The 20,820-nt window shown below is 42.3% G+C and overlaps 1 protein-coding gene and 1 long non-coding RNA gene across 2 annotated transcripts in view; one reads left to right on the plus strand and one right to left on the minus strand.

Moving 5' to 3' along the window:
* The window catches only part of FAM114A2 (family with sequence similarity 114 member A2), a 37,082-nt gene extending 28,520 nt beyond the window's left edge, over positions 1 to 8,562 (plus strand). The window contains 3 exon segments of the mRNA XM_024760173.1: positions 4,907 to 4,960; positions 7,237 to 7,323; positions 7,325 to 8,562. Of these exon segments, the coding sequence (XP_024615941.1) occupies positions 4,907 to 4,960; positions 7,237 to 7,323; positions 7,325 to 7,372 (189 nt within the window). The 3' untranslated portion in view covers positions 7,373 to 8,562.
* Positions 8,563 to 13,919: 5,357 nt separating this feature from the next.
* Positions 13,920 to 20,537, minus strand: LOC112409824 (uncharacterized). The gene is made up of 3 exons (XR_003005237.1): positions 20,375 to 20,537; positions 19,591 to 19,634; positions 13,920 to 15,525 (listed from the first exon to the last, which is right to left on the minus strand). It is a non-coding gene; the product is annotated as an uncharacterized LOC112409824 (long non-coding RNA).
* Positions 20,538 to 20,820: the final 283 nt, after the last annotated feature.

A 20,820-nucleotide genomic window follows, 5' to 3' on the forward strand; every position in this document is an offset into this window, starting at 1 on the left:
CATGGCTGCTGAGCCTGCGCGTCCGGAGCCTGTGCTCCGCAACGGGAGAGGCCACAACAGTGAGAGGCCCGCGTACCGAAAAACAAAAACAAACAAGCAAAAAAACTACAAAGGCATACACTCTCAATTTGGATAGAAGGAAATTTAAAGCCCTTCTTGAGTCTGATCCAGCCTTTGTCTATGCTTATATTTATATTTGGGTACGTGTGGGTGTGTTTCAAAGTGGAATCATACTTTATTTATTTTTGAATTTTTGAATTCTATTTAATGTATTTTTTTCTACAGCAGGTTCTTATTAGTTATCCATTTTATACATATTAGTGTATACATGTCAATCCCAATCTCCCAGTTCATCACACCACCACCACCACTGCCCACGTCTTTCCCCCCTTGATGTCCATACATTTGTTGTCTACATCTGTGTCTCAATTTCTGCCCTACAAACCGGTTCATCTGTACCATTTTTCTAGGTTCCACATATATTCATTAATATACGATATTTGTTTTTCTCTTCCTGGCTTACTTCACTCTGTATGACAGTCTCTAGATTCATCCACGTCTCTACAAATGACCCAATTTCGTTCCTTTTTATGGCTGAGTATTATTCCATTGTGTATATATATATACCACATCTTGTTTATCCATTCGTCTGTCGATGGGCATTTAGGTTGCTTCCATGACCTGGCTATTGTAAATAGTGCTGCAATGAACATTGGGGTGCATGACTCTTTTTGAATTATGGTTTTCCTGGGTATATGCCCAGTAGCAGGATTGCTGGGTCATATGGTAATTCTATTTTTAGTTTTTTAACGAACCTCCATCCTGTTCTGCATAGTGGCTGTATCAATTTACATTCCCACCAACAGTGCAAGAGGGTTCCCTTTTCTCCACACCCTCTAGCATTTGTTGTTTGTAGATTTTCTGATGATGCCCATTCTGACTGGTGTGAGGTGATAAGTCATTGTAGTTTTGATTTACATTTCTCTAATAATCAGTGATATTGAGCAGCGTTTCATGTGCTTCTTTGCTATCTATATGTCTTCTTTGGAGAAATGTCTATTTAGGTCTTCTGCCCATTTTTGGATTGGGTTGTTTTGTTTTTTTTTAATATTGACCTACATGAGCTGTTTATATATTTGGGAGATTAATCCTTTGTCCATTGATTCATTTGCAAATATTTTCTCCCATTCTTAGGGCTGTCTTTTCGTCTTGTTTGTAGTTTTCTTTGCAAAAGCTTTTAAGTTTCATTATGCATTGATCTGTTTGCATATATTGAAGAATCCTTGCATCCCTGGGATAAACCCCACTTGATCATGGTGTATGATATTTTTAATATGTTGTTGGTTTCTGTTTACTAGTATTTTGTTGAGGATTTTTGCATCTATATTCATCAGTGATATTGGTCTGTAATTTTCTTGTTTTGTAGTATCTTTGTCTGGTTTTGGTATCAGGGTGATGGTGGCCTCATAGAATGAGTTCCTTCCTCTGCAATTTTTTGGAATAGGTTGAGAAGGATGGGTGGTAGCTCTTCTCTAAATGTTTGATAGAGTTCACCTGTGAAGCCATCTGGTCCTGGATTTTTGTTTGTTGGAAGATTTTTAATCACACTTTCAATTTCATTACTTGTGATTGGTCTGTTCATATTTTCTATTTCCTCCTGGTTCAGTCTTGGAAGGTTATACCTTTCTAAGAATTTGTCCATTTCTTCCAGGTTGTCCATTTTATTGGCATAGAGTTGCTTGTAGTAGTCTCTTAGGGTGCTTTGTATTTCTGCGGTGTCTGTTGTAACTTCTCCTTTTTCATTTCTAAGTTTATTGATTTGAGTCCTCTCTCTCTCTTTCTTGATGAGTCTGGCTCATGTTTATCAATTTTGTTTATCTTCTCAAAGAACCAGCTTTTAGTTTTATTGATCTTTGCTATTGTTTTCTTTGTTTCTATTTCATTTATTTCTACTCTGATCTTTATGATTTCTTTCCTTCTGTTAACTTTGGGTTTTGTTTGTTCTTCTTTCTCTAGTTCCTTTAGGTATAAGGTTAGATTATTTACTTGAGATTTTCCTTGTTTTTTGAGGCTTGTATTGCTGTAAACTTCCCTCTTAGAACTACTTTTGCTGCATGCTATATAGGTTTTGGATTGTCATGTTTTCATTGTCACTTGTCTCTAGGTATTTTTTGATTTCCTCTTTGATTTCTCCAGTGATCTCTTGGTTATTTAGTAATGTATTGTTCAGCCTCCATGTGTTTGTGTTTTTTACGTTTTTTTCCGTGTAATTGATTTCTAATCTCATAGCATTGTGGTCAGAAAAGATGCTTGATATGATTTCAATTTTCTTAAATTTACTGAGGCTTGATTTGTGACCCAAGATGTGATCTATCCTGGAGAATGTTCTGTGCGCACTTGAGAAGAAAGTGTAATCTGCTGTTTTAGGAATGAATGTCCTATAAATATCAATTAAATCTATTTGGTTTCTTGTATCATTTAAAGCTTGTGTATCCTTATTAATTTTCTGTTTGGATGATCTGTCCATTGGTGTAAGTGAGGTGTTAAAAGTCCCCCACTATTACTGTGTTACTGTTGATTTCCTCTTTTATAGCTGTTAGAAGTTGCCTTATGTATTGAGGTGCTCCTATGTTGGGTGCATATATATTTATAATTGTTATATCTTCTTCTTGAATTGATCCCTTCATCATTATGTAGTGTCCTTCCTTGTCTCTTGTAACGTTCTTTATTTTAAAGTCTATTTTATCTGATATGAATATCGCTACTCCAGCTTTCTTTTGATTTCCATTTGCATGGAATATCTTTTTCCATCCCTTCACTTTCAGTCTGTATGTGTCCCTAGGTCTGAAGTGGGTCTCTTGTAGACAGCATATACATGGGTTTTGTTTTTGTATCCATTCAGCGAGCCTGTGTCTTTTGGTTGGAGCATTTAATCCGTTCACACATTTAAGGTAATTATCGATATGTATGTTCCTATTACCATTTTCTTAATTGTTTTGGGTTTGTTTTTGTAGGTCCTTTTCTTCTCTTGTGTTTCCCACTTAGACAAGTTCCTTTAGCATTTGTTGCAGAGCTGGTTTGATGGTGCTGAATTCTCTTAGCTTTTGCTTGTCTGTTCAGCTTTTGATTTCTCCATCGAATCTGAATGAGATCTTTGCCGGGTAGAGTAATCTTGGCTGTACGTTCTTCCCTTTCATCACTTTCAATATCTCATGCCACTCCCTTCTGGCTTGTAGAGTTTCTGCTGAGAAATCAGCTGTTAACCTTATGGGAGTTCCCTTGTATGTTATTTGTCATTTTTCCCTTGTTGCTTTCCATAATTTTTCTTAGTCCTTAATTATTGTCAATTTGATTACTATGTGTCTCAGCATGTTTCTCCTTGGGTTTATCCTGACTGGGACTCTCTGTGTTTCCTGGACTTGGGCGGCTATTTCCTTTCCCATGTTAGGGAAGTTTTCAACTATAATCTCTTAAAATATTTTCTTGGGTCCTTTCTCTCTCTCTTCTCCTTCTGGGACCCCTATAATGTGAGTGTTGTTGCTTTTAATGTTGTCCCAGAGGTCTCTTAGGCTGTCTTCATTCCTTTTCATTTTTTTTTCTTTATTCTGTTCCGCAGCAGTGAATTCCACCATTCTGTCTTCCAGGTCACTTACCCATTCTTCTGCCTCAGTTATTCTGCTATTGATTCCTTCTAGTGTATTTTTCATTTGTTATTATATGGTTCACCTCTGTTTGTTCTTTAATTCTTCTAGGTCTTTGTTAAACATTTCTTGCATCTTCTGTATCTTTGCCTCCATTCTTTTTCCGAGGTCCTGGATCGTCTTCACGATCATATTCTGAATGTTTTTTCTGGAAGGTTGCCTATCTCCACTTCATTTAGTTGTTCTTCTGGGATTTTTTCTTGTTCCTTCACCTGGTACATAGCGCTCTGACTTTTCATCTTTTCTGTCTTTCTGTGAATGTGCTTTTTGCTCCACAGGCTGCAGGATGGTAGTTCTTCTTGCTTCTGCTGTCTGCCCTCTGGTGGGTGAGGCTATCTAAGAGGCCTGTGCAAGTTTCCTGATGGGAGGGACTGGTGGTGGGTAGAGCTGGCTGTTGCTCTGGTGGGCAGAGCTCAGTAAAACTTTCATCGGCTTGTCTGCTGATGGGTGGGGCTGGGTTCCCTCCCTGTTGGTTGTTTGGCCTGAGGCGACCCAACACTGGAGCCTACCCGGGCTCTTTGGTGGGGCTAATGGCGGGTTCTGGGAGGGCTCATGCCAAGGAGTACTTCCCAGAACTTCTGCTGCCAGTGTCTTTGTCCTCACAGTGAGACACAGCCACCCCCGTCTCTGCAGGAGACCCTCCAACACTAGGAGGTAGGTCTGGTTCAGTCTCCCCTGGGGTCACTGCTCCTTCCGCTGGGTCCTGATGCACACACTACTTTGTGTCTGCCCTCCAGGAGTGGAGTCTCTGTTTCCCCCACTTCTGTCGAAGTCCTGCAGTCAAATCCCGCTAGCCTTCAATGTGTGATTCTCTAGGAATTCCTCTTCCCGTTGCCGGACTCCCAGGTTGGGAAGCCTGACGTGGGGCTCAGAACCTTCACTCCAGTGGGTGGACTTCTGTGGTTACATGTTCTCTGGTTTGTGAGTCACCCACCCAACAGTTATGGGATTTGATTTTATTGTGATGTGCCCCTCCTACCACCTCACTGCAGCTTCTCCTTTGTCTTTGGATGTGGGGTATCTTTTTTGGTGAGTTCCAGTGTCTTCCTGTCGATGATTGTTCAGTAGTTAGTTGTGATTCCGGTGCTCTCGCAGGAGGGAGTGAGAGCATGTCCTTCTACTCCGCCATCTTGAACCAATCATCATATTTTACCTATTGTTTTTTAATGTGCTATGCTCGCTTAACACATTATCCTTTGTTCTAGGTCAAGGAAAAGGCAGACGTCCTTAATCCGTTAATCACTGCAGTATTTCTAGAGGTTAGTAGTACTAATTGTTTTTTAAGTCTCTAACTTCTGGGGCATTATGTATTAATAACTCTTTTAAGTTTTCATTTTTTGTTTTTTTCACTAGTTTAGCATGTTGATGCAGATATGACCAAAATGGTGTATATTTTATCATATTTCCTATTCATTAATTATAAACCATAAAGATGAAGGTGCCAGGTAAAGTGCAGTGGAAGAAGCGGTAGGCTGTCATTACTTAGTACTACCCCTTTGTAATTAATGGCCAATTCTCATTAATGAAACATCTTCTGGAGACTAGCTAGTAAACATGATGCACTGAAAATTACAAATAGGCTAGCACTGCTCCTTAAAGGAGTAAGGTTTATGCAGAGAAGATTAGTTACAAAACAAAACAAAACAAAACATTTTGTCATTTTCTTGCGCAGAAATTTGCTTTATTATGTCAAAAAGCTACCTGTGTTTACATAATCCGTGTCAGTTCATTAGATTTAAGAAGGTAGGTAGTTTAAGTCCATGGATGGATTATATTGCTGCCATGTATGATGCTTTCTGGATTCCATGATTTAAGAACTCTATCTTAGGACTTCCTTGGTGGCGCAGTATCCACCTGCCAATGCAGGGGACACAGGTCTGAGCCCTGGTCCAATGCAGGGAATGTGGGTTCGAGCCCTGGTCCGGGAAGCAGAGCAACTAATAAGCCTGTGCACCACAATTACTGAGCTGTGCTCTAGAGCCCGCGAGCCACAACTACTGAGCCTGTGTGCCGCAACTACGGAAGCCTGCATGCCTAGAACCCATGTTACACAACAAGAAAAGCCACCGCAATGAGAAGCCCGCACACTGCAATGAAGAGTAGCCCCTGCTCGCCGCAACTAGAGAAAGCCCACGTGCAGCAATGAAGACCCAACGCAGCCAAAAATAAATAAATAAATTTATATTGATAAAAAGAGAAAACCACAGAAGGCAGAAAAAGTGAAAGATAAAAAAAAAACGAACTATCTTGTAAATTAGTTGTGCAAAAATTTAGATGTTTGATGATTTGTTTAAAACATATTTATCTAAGTCTGAGGGGAAAAATATATTTGATAATCAGTTAGGTTTTAAATATGAATTGAAAAAAATTTTTTGCCACCAGAGTGTTACTTCTTTAGTTTTAGATTCTTTTAAAATTACCGATGAAGAAATGCCTTTCATTCCTTAACTGCATAGTTTTCCTTTAATAGTTAGGGAAATTATTCTGATCACTTAAGCAATTTAAAAAAAATAAGTGTATGATTTAGTAGATGGCAGAGTGGTAGAGATGAAAGAAGTTTGCAAACCAGGAGCCCAGTCCTGTCCTAGGTCTCCCCTGATTTGCACTATGACCATGGACCAGGGGTTTACCTTCTTGGCAATCTTGTTATCTTTATATACAAAATAAGAGATTTAACTAGATGTGCTGTGAGGTCCCTTTTGGCTGCAAAACTTGGTATCAAACGTCACACTGAAGTTTAAACAGGGGTTCTTGCCATTGATAAATCAGAACAACGTAAGCTCACTTGATACGGTTACCCTTTTGTTATTCTGAGTTGGTTGTTCTTGCTTACAGATTTGAAACACTCCTGTCCTTGAAATTATACATTTTTATTTTAAGGTAATGAACTCTTATGCTTCTGGAAAGTCAGAACTTGTCAGATATAAATGAAGTCTGGCAAACTCTGAGCATAATGATTCCAAGTTTTTCATATGTCTCTTGTAGTAGACAGAAACATATCTGTACTTTATCATCTTTAAAAGCAGTATTCCTTCTTTGTCTTTGTGAGCACCTGTCGCATGTTCACTGATTACGTTGAGTCCATGGAAGAAGAACAATCACAGTGGACTAGAAATCCTATTGATGTAGGATTCATAGCCTTCTGAAATCCTCTTTGAGTAATAGACTAAAATGCTGTGACAGGATCTACCCATTCAATCAAGGAATAGATAAGCTTTGAATGCCATATTTGAGCAAGATGCCAAAGAATGGCTATCATTCTAATGGGCAAGTTGGACAAAAATGGTGACATTCTTTTTTGGTGCTGTTATATCATTTTAAGAGCTAGATCAAAAAAACAAACAAACAAAAGAGCTAGATCATTCTTTCCCCTATAAGTTTAGTGAAATGGTTAAGTATGTATTCTTATTTGCCAGGCTACAGATATAGTTAGATTGTAAAAATTAATTTTTTTTTTGTTGTCTTATAATATATTTTCTCTTTTAAGTGACTGCAGTATTTTCTTTTTCTTATTTTTCAATCCTTATCCTTATAGGCATCAAACAGTGCTTCCTACATTCAGGATGCCTTTCAGCTACTTTTACCTGTGCTGGAGATCTCTCTTATTGAGAACAAGACTGAATTACCAGAGGCATGAGCTACAGGTCCAGAGGCCTTTGTCAGGACACTGAAGAACAGAGAAGATTCTACATGAGACTTGTGATGGCCAAGAAATGCCACTCTTTTCTGGGTACCCCTGGAGAAGTGAGGGAGAAAGGTTATTTTAATATATAAAAATCCAGGCAGGAGAGCATGTTTAAGGAAGTTTGTTGCCTTCAGTGCTTGGTTGAAGTATTCAGGTCCTCACACTGCTCTTCCCAGTTGTTATAATTAATAAATTATTTGAAAAGAAGTTTTATAGAAAGTTAAAAAATAATAGCTCATAAGGTTAAGGGGACACTCAGGCAAAAATATTGGTCTTCCTTTGACAAGATGCAAAACACTAAAAATTTTGCAGTGGCTGTAATTTTGCAGTCCATGGATGTAATTGGTTGTTAAGCAAGAGGAAAAGGAATTCAGTATTCTGGAATTCATGTGCTTGATCTATTAATGCCATTTTCTTTCTCCTCTCTATAATAAAATCTATGACTTTAAGAAAACCGAGTATATATAAACTCTGTAATGATTACATGAATTCTTGGAATTGGTTAGAAAGTTTCATCTCCTCTTTAATTCTCAGTAGATATTTGGCATTGAAGAGAAGCTTATGGAATATACTTAGAGCCACATGAATGAACTATAGCAAGGTGCCCTTTGGCTTCAAATTGCTTTCCCACCGCAAGATGACAAGCTTCAAGTTGTAGTTGACCCCCCTTTACGGGATTCATGACCAATAAATGCAATTTAGAGAAACAGTTTCATGTTTGCAGATATTCTGAGTCTCCAGGATGTTTTTCATGCATACCCGATATGCAGGATAAATTCTGTAATAGCCAACTCCAAAGGAGTGTTGAAGCTCTTTCAATGATGGGGATTTTGTTGTTTGAATATTGTTGAAGTGGACTGTAGAGTCCCATAGAAACGATGTTTATGTATAACAGGATTAAGACAGTTTATTTTTCCTCATTCTTTTTTGTTTCTTTTAATGTATTCTTTAGCATGTTTATAAATATAACTTTTATCTTTCATATCTTAAGCCTTCTTTTGCTTTGTTCAACAATCTAAAAGACTTATAGGTTATCTTCTTCCTGAAAGCTATTTTGGTATCCACTCTTCTAAAAAAAAATTCTCCAACTTTATGGTTTTTAATGATTCAGGTAACTTTTGTGAGCTCTGCCCCTTATCTTTTAAAACCTTTAAATAAAATATAATAATCATGTCAGCTGATCCTTTTATTTACTTTTGCAAATGTGAGCCCTGATATCTTCTCAGACCACAGAAATAGCAAAGTGAACCTATAACAGGTTGATATCAAGACTATTTCTATGTGATCACCTTATTTGGGGTAGGGGGCAGTTTGTTAGCAAGGAGGAAAATAGGTAGATTTGGACTAAAAAGATACACCAACATCACTAAAATGTTACTCTGCTTATATTCTGTTCTAACATGATGAGAAAAGGTTTTGAATATTTCTTTTTATAGAAACATTTAACCCTTCCCAAAGTGAGTAATTCTGTAATTTCAGAAAAACAGTTGTGTTGTGGTAAGTAAAGCTGGTGTCCCCAGCCCTAATTTGTGCCTCAGACCCAGTTGCTGTGTCTGAACCTGGATCCTTGAGGGTGGTATTTCTTGAGTAAAGTTTAGAAACTGGCCACACTACCTACTACCTGTTCAGATTCTCATATAAGGGCAGTTTGCAGTTTTTACTCTTTGATCTGGAAACACATCTAAGGTTTTTCTTTTAAGAAGAGGGGTATAGATGTGGGGGATAGAACAGTGACTTCTTATGCCTTTACAGATTGCAGCCCTCAGTTTCACCTGTTTTAGATTAGATCTTACAGAAGGCCATTGTGAGTCACTGCCTCTTCTTTCTCTTTCATCCCTCTCATCAGGTTTGCCCACCCACTCACATGTGTTTTAGTGGATTTAGGAGACCACCAATGAAATGGTGAAAGGACCAATGAATTCTGAGTAACAGTTACCTACCTTTCACCTAGAATATGATGAAAAAGAATGAAAGTTCTTTGATTCAGTAGAGTAAGGGAAGTAAGAGCATAAACATTCATTGATAGGTGGAATAGGTGGATTCAGGGGACTCATTGGAACCTGTTGGATTATGGTGATGGTTTTTGGATGATGCATGCTTCATTATTCCTTTTGGGGTGAGTACATGATGTAGTTTCTTGATGATACCTACTCTTCTGGTGCTACTTCCTTTAAATTTTTTGGTACCTAATATTTACTGCTGTGTCATAGTATGTGCTACCTCCCCTTCCCAATTCACTTAACACCTTGATAGGTTAAATGTTCAGTTTTTACTGGATTAAATGTTTCTCTTCCTACTGTTGGGATCTTTAAAGGCTGTGATTAGAAGAGACTTTATTAATTTGATCTAAAAGAAATAGAAATTTCCATGAACTAATTCTTGTTCCTTTTTCCTTTATACAATACCTTGGAAACATGTTAAGGACAAGCTATTTTTTCCTTACTTGATTTTGATAGGTGGTTTTTTTTTTTTTTAAGGTTAGACGCCTAGATTGACAGGTGTCTGAAATGTGAATTTGTAATTCATATCGGTGGCATTACCACAAATCTGAAATCAGGGCTGATGTGCAAATGTAAATTTTCCAGTCCTACAATCAGGAAACAAGATTTTGTGGGTTCCTCTGCTTGAATGAGGACCCTCTCTTTTGAATTTGTTTTTATACAAAGACTTATTTCAGGGAGAGATGTTTTATAAGTAGTTGCTATTGATGCCATCAGTTGAGAAATAGACATTTTTCTACACTTTTAGATGTTTTCCGAATTTAAAGGCGAGTATACTCTTCAGGATGGAAAAACCCAGATAAAATTGTACCCACAGTGGGCTCTCAGTAAGCATGATATTTCTTCATAAATGTCAAAGGTTGAAATCGCTTATTATGTCTTTGCAATGTGAAGCTCATTTTCATAAATGATTTAGAATGAAGCATTTGAGAAATGAGGAAGTTCTAAAAATAACAAACCTCTTAATTAATGTGTCATCGAGTTCTCTGGCTAATACATGAGGAGAATTTGGAAAACTCGCCCATTAGTGTCACTTTTCAACCGCAACCTGTTCCTCACATACCAACCAGTCACTCGTTCCTCCCTGTTTTACTTGTGACCCTTGTTATTACATCCTTTCTTGTCATTACATCATCTGCCCAGATCCCAAAGTCCCTTCATGTCTATCACTTCCCCAATCAGCTCTTCAGGGAAATTGTTTTATAAATCAGAATATTGTCTGAACTAACATGTCCTTTAGGCTAAAGGTAAAGGAAGGCTGCAGTGACTGATCACCCTCACACATGAATGTTGAATTTTCTAGACGTCTAAGTTTCTGACTGGCTTACTCTTGTAAGGGGCAGATACAGAGACTACAAATAGAATTGAATCATCATCTGTGTCTTCTTGTCAGCCCCACATTTGTTTCCTTCTGTGTGCACGGGCCATTGCTACGCTCTTAAGCTAGTTCTAAAGAGGAAGTCATTTTCCCCATCACAACTGTGCATGCACCAGTATGCTTAATATTTTAAAACATGTTTTTAAAGTTGGAATGGGAGTATTTTTCCACAGTGTCTACCAGCCAGTCTCAGTTGGGTAACTGGTGCACTGACTCGGCAATTTCAGCCAAACCTGTTTAAGCCTGAATTGTCTATATAGTAATTGTAGCTGTTTATGTCAGAACTGAAGGCCTTCTCTTAAGTGTTTAGTACAACCTGATCTTCCTTTACTTCTTCCAGGCATATCATTGAGAGTAATGAGAACTGCATGTTTAGCATGTATGTCGAAGCAAAAGTTTCAAAGTAAGAATTGAATATTCTTAGGCATTTAGTGCATTCAGTAAATCAGCAAATATTAAGTACCTTTTTTCTGTATTTGTCTTGCTCACTATTGAGTTCCCAGCTTTTGGCACTGGGTCTGGCACATGGCAGGAAATATTTGTTGTCTGGCTGAAAGAAAGAAGGAAGAAAAAGGAGGGGAGTGGGAGGGAAAAAGAAAAGTAAAAGAGGAAAGTTTGCTTAGTGCTTTGCTGCTAGTAGAGGATATGGAGCTGGAAGGGATTTCGAGCATGTAAGGTGAAAACCCCTCATTTCACAGCTGGGGACATTGAGGCCTCATAGGAAAAAGTGACCCCCAAAGTCACATGGCTGGCTGATAGCAAGCTCAGGGTAGACCCGAATCTGGGTCTTTGAATCTCGGCCTAGTCTCTCCATTGCACCAGAGCCTCCCTGGGGTTGTGCACACATTTACTGAGAGGTTATGCCAGACACTGGGTTAAGGGCTGGGGGAACAGACTGCAGAATGTGTGGCCTCTGTCCTGTAGGAGCTCACGTGGGTGCCACTGTCTGAGCAATCTCTGCATGGTAGCTGCAAAGCCCTCCGAGAAAGGAAGTGAGGCAGCTGCTCTCTTGTAATGGATTGTGGCTGAGCTGGATGGACTCGTCCCAAATCTGATTGTGATTGTTGGGCAGGTCACATTGCAAATGTTTGCAGATGCATCCTCAAAACCCTCAAATTGCTACTTCTGTTTTGGTGCTTTGTGTCTTGAGAGGCCAATTTCTGCTGTGTATAGAACTATAGAATGATCTGTTGTTCATCAGCTACCAATAGTTACAAGAGGACACTAACACATGTGGAGCCCACTGACTACCAGGCACCACGGAAGACACATAACTTTGTAAATCCTCATAACTGCTCTGCCAGGCAGGGCACTGCCTCCCCCAGTTCATGGGCCTGCAGGATGGTGTAGAAGTGAGAAGCAAAGACAGACTCAAAATTGAATCTGACTTCCCTCATTTTCCAGACCTGTGATCATGAGCAAGTGTCTTAATCCCTTAAATTGTAGTTTGGTAATCTGTAAAATTGATCTCATAATAGCACTCGTATATTATAAAGTCATTGATAGGATTAAGTAAAATAATCTGTGTAAAGTGCTTAGAATAGTGCCTGCCACATAGCAGTGGGAACTAATGCTTAGTAAATACTATGTGCCAGGTGCTGTTCTGAACATTTTGTGTGTATTCACTTAATCCTCACGAGATAGGAACTATTAGTATGCCTATCTACAGATGGAAAAACTGAGGCACAGGAAGATCACAAATAACTTGCCCGAGGTCACATACCCAACAAGTGGTAGAGTCAGGATTCAAACCCAGGCAGCTTGGTACCAGACTTCCTGTTTTTAACCATTACATTACACTGCCACCACAGGTGGTTGATAAAGAAACCTTAACTATCAGCTGTTTTATTATGATTATGAAACAGATTCAGAGTTAAGTAACTCGCATGAGACTTCACCACTGTAAAAGGCAGAGCCCCTGCAGTGTGAGCTCACGTTGTCTGGCTCCCAAACTCACGTTTGTTCTATTTTATTTCTTTTAGGAGAAAGGCTTGAAGGCACCTGTCTAGTGATAAGTGTCTGTAGGGGAGCATCTGGGCAGATTATCCAAAGCTACTAGGAGTTGGCATAGAAGGGATGGTGTAGTGACAAGTCACGTTTGCAGCAGGAGGAACAAAGATCTTGGTGAATCTGCATCAATTAGTGATCAAAGAGGAAAGAGGAGTATATGAATGTTCACAGCAGCTTTATTTGTAACATCCCCAAACTGGAAACTACGAAGATGTCCTTCAGTGGGTGAATGCATCCGCACCATGGGTTACTACTCAGCAGTTAAAAGGAACAAACTGTTGATACATGTAAGAACTTGGATGAATCTCAAAGGAATCATGCTGAATGAAAAACTCCAATCCCCCAAAACTGCATAAGGTATATAATTCCATTTATATAACATGGAAATGACAAAATTACAGAAATGGAGAACAGATCAATAGTTGCCAGGGGTTAGGAATGGGGATGGGGGAGGAGGTAGCTAGGTAGGTGTGGGGTTTTTTTTAAGCTTTTATTATTATTATTTTAAAATTATTTTTGGCTGCATTGGGTCTTCTCTGCTGCACGCGGACTTTCTCTCGTTGTGGCGAGCCGGGGCTACACTTCATTGCAGTGCGCAGGCTTCTCATTGCAGTGGCTTCTCTTGTTGCGGAGCACGGGCTCTAGGCGTGCGGGTTGTGGCACATGGACTCAGTAGTTGTGGCACATGGGCTCAGTAGTTGCAGCGTGCAGGCTCTAGGGTGCATGGGCTTTCAGTAGTTGTGGTGCATGGGCTCAGCAGTTGTGGCGCGAGGGCTCTAGGGCACAGGTTCAGTAGTGTGGCACATGGGCTTAGTTGCTCCACTGCATGTGGGATCTTCCCGGAACAGGGATCCAACCCGTGTCCCCTGCATTGGCAGGCGTATTCTTAACCACTGCACCACCAGGGAAGTCTGGTAGGTGTGGTTTTAAAAGAACAACACATCATCCTTGTGGTGATGGAGTAACTTGGCTGCGCTGGTGGCCACAAAGACCTACTCATGTGATAAAGTGTATAGAACTAAATACACACACACACACACACACACACACACACACACACACACACACACAATGAGTACAAGGAAAACTGAGGACTCTGAATGACAGGTGGATTGTATCAATGTCAATATCCTTGTGAAATTTTATTTTAGTTTTGTAAGATGTTACCATTGGGGGAAACGGGTAAAGGGAACACAGAATCTCTGTTTCTTATAATTGCATGTGAATCTATAATTATCTCAATACCTATTTAAGTTAAAAAAAAAAAAAAAGCAAGGAGGAGGGCTTTGGGCCAAGGGAGACAAAGAGTCAAGAAATGTTGCCCACTTCCTGGGTTTAACAAAGGCGTAAGGGGCCTCTCTTTCAGGTGACCGTCCCTATCACAGGTGTTCGGAAGCAGGAATGGTGGCAAGTGCAGCTCCGTCTGGCTCCTCTTCATAAACAGGTACTTGGGGAGCAGGTTCCAAAGTGGAAGGGGTTTGAGAAATTTTCTTGGGTGATTCTAATCCATTGTTGTTCACTGAAATCAACCAACTCAATGGAAAAGATGTTTATGGAATTCTTTTTCCAGCATCATTAAAGCCAAATTCTGCATCAAACAGGTGAAAGAAGCATTATAAATTAAATAAAAGCCATTTATAAATAAAGGTTTTGACAGGACCTACCCAGGACAACTGGGTTCTAATGCTGGTTTAGTCTCTAACTCACAGGATTTATACGGAGACACTTTCAATGCATTAATCTTGCTAATGATAATAGCTACTGTTAACTGAGTGCTTACTATGTGCCAGGCCAGTGTGCCGAAGGTTGTAAGTACATCATCCCATTTATTTTCACAACAGCCTAACAAAGCTGGAACTGTTCTGATGGCCTGCAGAGGTTAAGACATTAGCCTGAGGTCACACGGTGTGTGGTGGGAGAGCAGACTCACCACCACCCTCGGCCTGCCTTCATAGCCACTACACTGACTGCTGCTTGGTTCTCGGCTGTGGAAAGAGGAGATTGGACCATTGGGTCTGGATTCTCCATGCCTCCAGTGGATGCTGAGCCAATTAGCTAATTCTGACCTGAACTTATCAGGGGGCAGTAAAGACATAATTTAAGAAGTGCCAATCTTGCCTTACAGGGAGGAAGATAAGCCTGGGCAGGTTGAGGGACAGAGAGGGTAACAGGATTTTTCATCCTTCAAAGGGATGAGACTTACTTAGGACTTCCTGTTATATCCCAATTGAATGTGAAAAATAAGCCCTTTCTCTCCAATAGACTTAAGGTCTCTAAAGAGTCCTGATGGTTGAATGCATATTATAGCCTGTCTCCTTTGATTACCTAAAAGACAGGCAATGGGAAGATAAAATATCTGTGTGCTGGCTCATTCAAGTTCACATTACGCCCTCCCAGAAAAGCAACTGCTGCTGTTAATACACTATAGGAAGGGAATCAGGACAGGATGCGTGTCGGCCAAGGTGAAAGAGAGATACCAAGATCCAATGGGAGAGAAGAGACAATACACAATAGCGCAAACAAGCTGAGGGGTTTTCTTCTGCATCTTGAAGTTCCTTGGGGTTTAAGGAGACCACCTTTGGGTGGTTTTTGGTTCTTCTATATCTTCAGGGTTGGCATGGCTTAAAAAGGGGGCCGCTCAAATGGAATTGGGGTGAGAGAACACTGCTACCTAGAGTGGGCGGACCCATCAGCTGTCAGCGGCCATTTAAAATCCACTTCGGCTTGCAATCCTTACCCCGCTCACTTCCCCTGCGGAGGCAGAACAGCAAGATGTTTAAGAGCCAGGGTGAGCTCTGGAACCAGACAGCCAGAAAATGTGCTCCCTGTGGGTTTTTTCTGGGGCCCACTCAGCTTCCCCAGGAGAGAGAAGAATCTCATACAGCCAGATGAGATCAGGCCAGACTATCTCAGCTGATGAAGATTATTTTGAGGTGTGAAGGCTTTCCTAATCCTCTTACAACCCCCAGGTGGGCTCTGCCTTCTCTGTCCAGGTGAAGACGCTGCCCCTGGTGTGAATCGTGACAGCCTTGATTGTGGTTGGAGGGCATCAGGGGCTGCTGCTCTGGAGGGACTCCCCACCAGTGCAGTCACCTGACTGCCTGCAGCGCAGTGGTTAGATAGACTACAGGCTCTGGGCTCAAATTGACCTGGGTTCAAATTCTGTCTAAGCTACTTCCAGCTATGTTTCCTTAGGCATCATAAACTAACCACAACTTCCTTGCCTGTGAAATGAAATAAAATGAGCACATTCCTTATGTTTAGATTTGCCCAGGGTAACTTAATTTGTGGGCTCCAGTGCAAAATGAAAATGCAGGGTTCCTTGTTCAAAAAGCAAGAATGAGCTTTTCACCTTCTTCCGTGGTTCCTCTGTCCACCTGCCATGGAGTTTTTTATTTGCTATTGAATGTTGTGCTCTCTCAGGCACAAGGATACTTGGCGGGCTAGCGCAGACCCTCACAGGAGCCTGGGGCCCAACCCCGAGAAAAAGCGAGCTGAGCCATGCGTTGGCCGAGGCTCCAAGCCCCCAGCACATGTTCCACTGTCTATCTAACTTTGCTAACAAGAGCTAAATTCAAATATAAAATTATTAAGCATTTCACGATGGTAACCCCAGAGCATTAAACCCCCAAGCATCGGCCCTTGTGAGTGTAGGCCTTGTGTGATTGTACTGGTTACACACCCGTGAAGCTGGCCCTGTATGTGATTTAGCCTGATCTCTGGTCTTTAGTAAGGCCTCAGTAAGTGGTCAGGAGAGAGAGCCCAGTTTTGTCCACAGCTTACCTTAGGAATCCCTAAACTTAAGCCCTCACTTGAGCTTTGCATTTCCTGGTTCATGGGAGAGTCGGGGAAGGTGTTATTACCACCTTTGTACAAATGGGGAAACTGAGGCCCAGAGAAAGGATAGGACTTGGCCATGTTCACCATGCAGGTGGTAAAAGAATCAGAAGTGAATGGTGATCTCCAAATTGTCAGTCAGTGTTGAGCCTCTCAGTTTCAGCTCCCCCTCTGGCCTCTTACCTGGGATTGTGAGTGGCAACAGCTCATGCAGCTTCCATCAGGAGCACACCCCCTGCCCCAGCTCCTACTAGCTTTCTGCACAAACCCTAGCTCAATGCCAGCCCACTCCAGAAAGATTTCCCTGCCAAGGACCTAACCATGGTATGTTTTTTTTTTCCTATGCACATTCACCCCAAATTTAGTTATATGTAGTTTTATTTCCTGTGCTTTTTATATTACCAAATGAGCATATTTGTGGCTTATTAAATATTTTTAACCTTATTTATAATAGCTTCATAATATTCTATTTTAGGGAAACTCCATAATTTATTTGACAAATCCTTTATTGTTAGACACTCAGATTGTTTCAAATTATTTTTCATCTACTGAGGGGATGTACAAGTTCTAAACTGGGGATAATCACAGTACTGGTTCGTGGTTCATTGTGCTGATTAAATAAATTAATATAGGAATAGCATTTAGGAAATGAAACAAATAAGTATTGTATATGTGTTAGCTAAGGTTATTCTGTTAGGTCTATTATTTTGATAATACTGTAGCTGCTACCATTTTATACATATCTTTAAACACATAAGTGGCTATTTCCTGGGTCAGAGGGGAGAGAATTGTGAAGGCTGGCATAAAATATGTCCACAATTTATGGAGGGTGTGCCTTGCCACTGACAAGGGAGATCAAGGGGGGCAAGAGGTGGGGTGGGATTGAGCCCCAGGCTTTGGCTGGAAACATCTGTCATGATCTGACTGTGATGCCTTAGGATGTTTGGACGAGTTTGTTCACCTCAGGGCTGAAAAGAGGAAGCGTAGAAAGTGTGAAGACTTTTGAGAGGCTCCAGGAAGTATCTGTTAGCCCTGCCCAGAGACCAGTTTGCCCTCCAGCTCCAGATTAAGTAGGTGGATATTTTCCTCTGTTCTCTTGGCTCCGCTATGACTAGTGAATTTGGGCCTTGGATACAAAGGCGTTGAGATAAAATTGGGTGGGACCATTGAGACTTAGATAGCCAAAGCTCTGCAATATTAGTCTGTCACTTCAGGTCAGCACTGGGTAGAGAAGCAGGGAATTAACAGCTGCCTTTGTGGTTGGCCTGCCCCCATGCACCTCCTCTGCCTGCTGTCTTCCATCATGGAGCTGTGACTCTGTAACTTAAAAATAATTTGTCTTTAGGATGTCCCTTATACAACACAAATAACCAGGGGAGTTATGTATTTCATAGAAGGATAGAATCATAGAATTTCAGAGGTGAAAGGGAGCAAATTCCATCTGGTATTCTTCTAGAGCAGGAATTCTCAAACATTCAGTTGTCAGAATCCTACCTCAGAATTACCTGAGAGCTTGTTAAAAAGGTAGATTCCTGGGCCCACACTTAGAGTCTGATTCAGTGGGTGTTGAGTGGGTCCCAGGAATTTGCCCCTTTAAGAATAACCCCAGATAATTCATGCTGATACAGGTGGGCTACACTCTGAGAAACTCTATTCTATAATATCCCTAGCAGGTTGGTTGCCTCTAGTGTTGGGGAGCTCACCACCTCAGAAGACAGACTATTCCATTTTAGAACAGTTCTGACCATAGAAAGTTCTGTCTTATGTGGAGCTGGAATCTGCCTCTGTGTAAATTCCACACACTGGTCCTAATTCTATCCATTAGGGCCCTGCAGAGAAACTCCAATTCCTCCAGCCTTCTATGGGCAGGGGGACTTGAGAAATATGCACCCATAAGAGTTTGTGAGTCAAAGGTGCATTGTAAGGGAGCCCCTAGGTCTCTAAGCTGGCTGGGCTTTGAGAAACTCATTTCCCCTTCTCACTGGGGTTGATGTCTCCTTCCAAACCCAGGTGGAGGTGTCCCCAAATCAGAGGGCAGACTCCCTGGGGAGGAGGAAAGGTGACCTTGGGCAGCTCAAGGGGCTGCAGAAATCAGTTCCTGTGATCTCAGGGGATGGTGGAGGTGGGGCGCATGCCTGGCCAGGTGTGCTCGTGGGGAGTTCCACGACCTGGGTTCCAGCCCAGCTCTGCCTCTAAGCCCCCAACAGATTCTCAGCAAGTCCCTGCCCCCTTGGGCCTCAGTTTTCACATCTACACAACCATCCTTTCCAGTCCTCTGCAGTCTGAAATCCCATCTCTAAAGCCCGGCGCTCTCTGATCTGGCCTTGTCTTTGCTACTCTGGCAAGTTGTCTGGTGAGGGTGGCAGGAGGGGAGGTGTCAGCGTTCTCAGGAGAGAATCTCGAGACCAAGTCCGAGAAGGGGCACAGTCACCATCCAGCAGAGTGGCTCTCGTGGGTGCAGGGTGGGGATGAGTCATGAAAAATTGAGGGGTGGACCTTAATGGCCATTGTCTCTGGAGCCTGTGCTCCCAGGGCTGGAGGCCCCCTCCCTGTGGGGCTCTGTCTGAGGAGGGGAGCCCTCCAGCTGGAGGCTGGCTCAGGGAGACAGAGAATAGGAAAACAAGGAGGGTCAAAGGGTCCTTATTCTACACCCCACCCTACCTCTCCGCCTGACCCACCTCCTTCTTTTGTTGGGAGATAATCTGAGGTTTTAGGCGAAGAGAACTCTGTGGGAGCACTGACTCTCCGTGGGTTCTTGGGACGTTCCTCTCACCTCCCTGGGCCTCTGTTTCCTCATCTGTCCAGTGGGCTAGCAGTGCTGACCTCATAGGGCTGCCCATCATAGAAGACAACATCCATAAACCCCCCTGTAAACTGGTACATGCCAGGAAGATGCCAGCTGCCGTCAGTCTATTTGTTCTCAGCTTGGTGTGCACAAAAGCAAGAAATCTCACTTAAGATGGATTTTGTCCTGCTCACCTGGGATTTTTTTCTCTGTATCCTGGGCATGACCTTCCGGGGACCTGGTGGGAGAAGGGGCCATCTTAACAGGAAAACTCTCCCCAGAGTTGCCGAGGTCTGACTAGGATTTAGAGAAAAACAATGGCTATCAAGAAATCTGGAGCCCCAGACCAACAACTCTGGGGTGAGAGGCCATGGCAGCCATGAGCAGAAACGGCCGCTGGGGAACATGCATGTGTAGGTTGTTAAAGTGTGAATGGCTGAGCTCGGGCGTGCTACGTGCACACATATCATCCGTGGACACTCACTTGTCATTACATACACCAGGTGCCTAGTATCCCTTCCCACAGCCCACACAGACCCAAAGGCTGACCCCAAAGTGTCCCCCAAAGGCAGAGGCTGCAGGTCATTCCTGGGGAGGCACTTGACTAGGGCCACCAGTCAACGCTGATGGGGGGAGCTGGGCTGTTTCTCTCAACTGTCATGTTCTACTTGGTCGGGGAAGAACCCCTGGACCGGGAGGGAGAAATCTGAGATTCTAGTTCACCCATGGCACCAATTTCCTTACATGTTTTTAGAGATGCCACTTACCTTCTCTGGATCTCAGTTAACTTCTCTGTGAAATGGGTCCACAATCCCTTCTGAAAATGGCAGTAGGGCTCAAATGGAATATTCAATATGAAAGTACTTTGAGAAAGCTGAAAAACCTGCACACATGCAAGGAGGAGGGAAAGGGGAGAGGTGGGCAAGGGAGGAACAGACCCTGATGATTTTAGGTCACACCATCAAGCCGGCCTCTCACCTGAGCATGTTTTCTCTTCACCACCCTCTCCAGGGTTTGGCAGAGATGATGACAAAGAGAAGGAGCAGGGCTTCCCTGGTGGCGCAGCGGTTGAGAGTCCGCCTGCCGATGCAGGGGACACGGGTTCGTGCCCCGGTCCGGGAAGATCCCACATGCTGCGGAGCGGCTGGGCCCGTGAGCCATGGCCGCTGAGCCTGCGCGTCCGGAGCCTGTGCTCCGCAACAGGAGAGGCCACAACAGTGAGAGGCCCGCGTACCGCAAAAAAAAAGAGAAGGAGCTGCAGAAAGAGAAGGGGAAGCTGAAGCGTACACCCTGTGAGGAGCAGCAGAAGAAGGCTGAGCAGGTGGTGAGGCTCCTGTGCCCTCTCTATGTCAGAACAGTTAGGAAATGAGACTTGCCAGGGTCACAGCTCATGTGGAGACTCTCTGGGGTGACTGTGCTGTCCC

The sequence above is a fragment of the Neophocaena asiaeorientalis genome, unplaced genomic scaffold (assembly GCF_003031525.2).
Source record: "Neophocaena asiaeorientalis asiaeorientalis breed wild unplaced genomic scaffold, Neophocaena_asiaeorientalis_V1.1 scaffold336, whole genome shotgun sequence".
Lineage (NCBI taxonomy): Eukaryota > Metazoa > Chordata > Mammalia > Artiodactyla > Phocoenidae > Neophocaena > Neophocaena asiaeorientalis.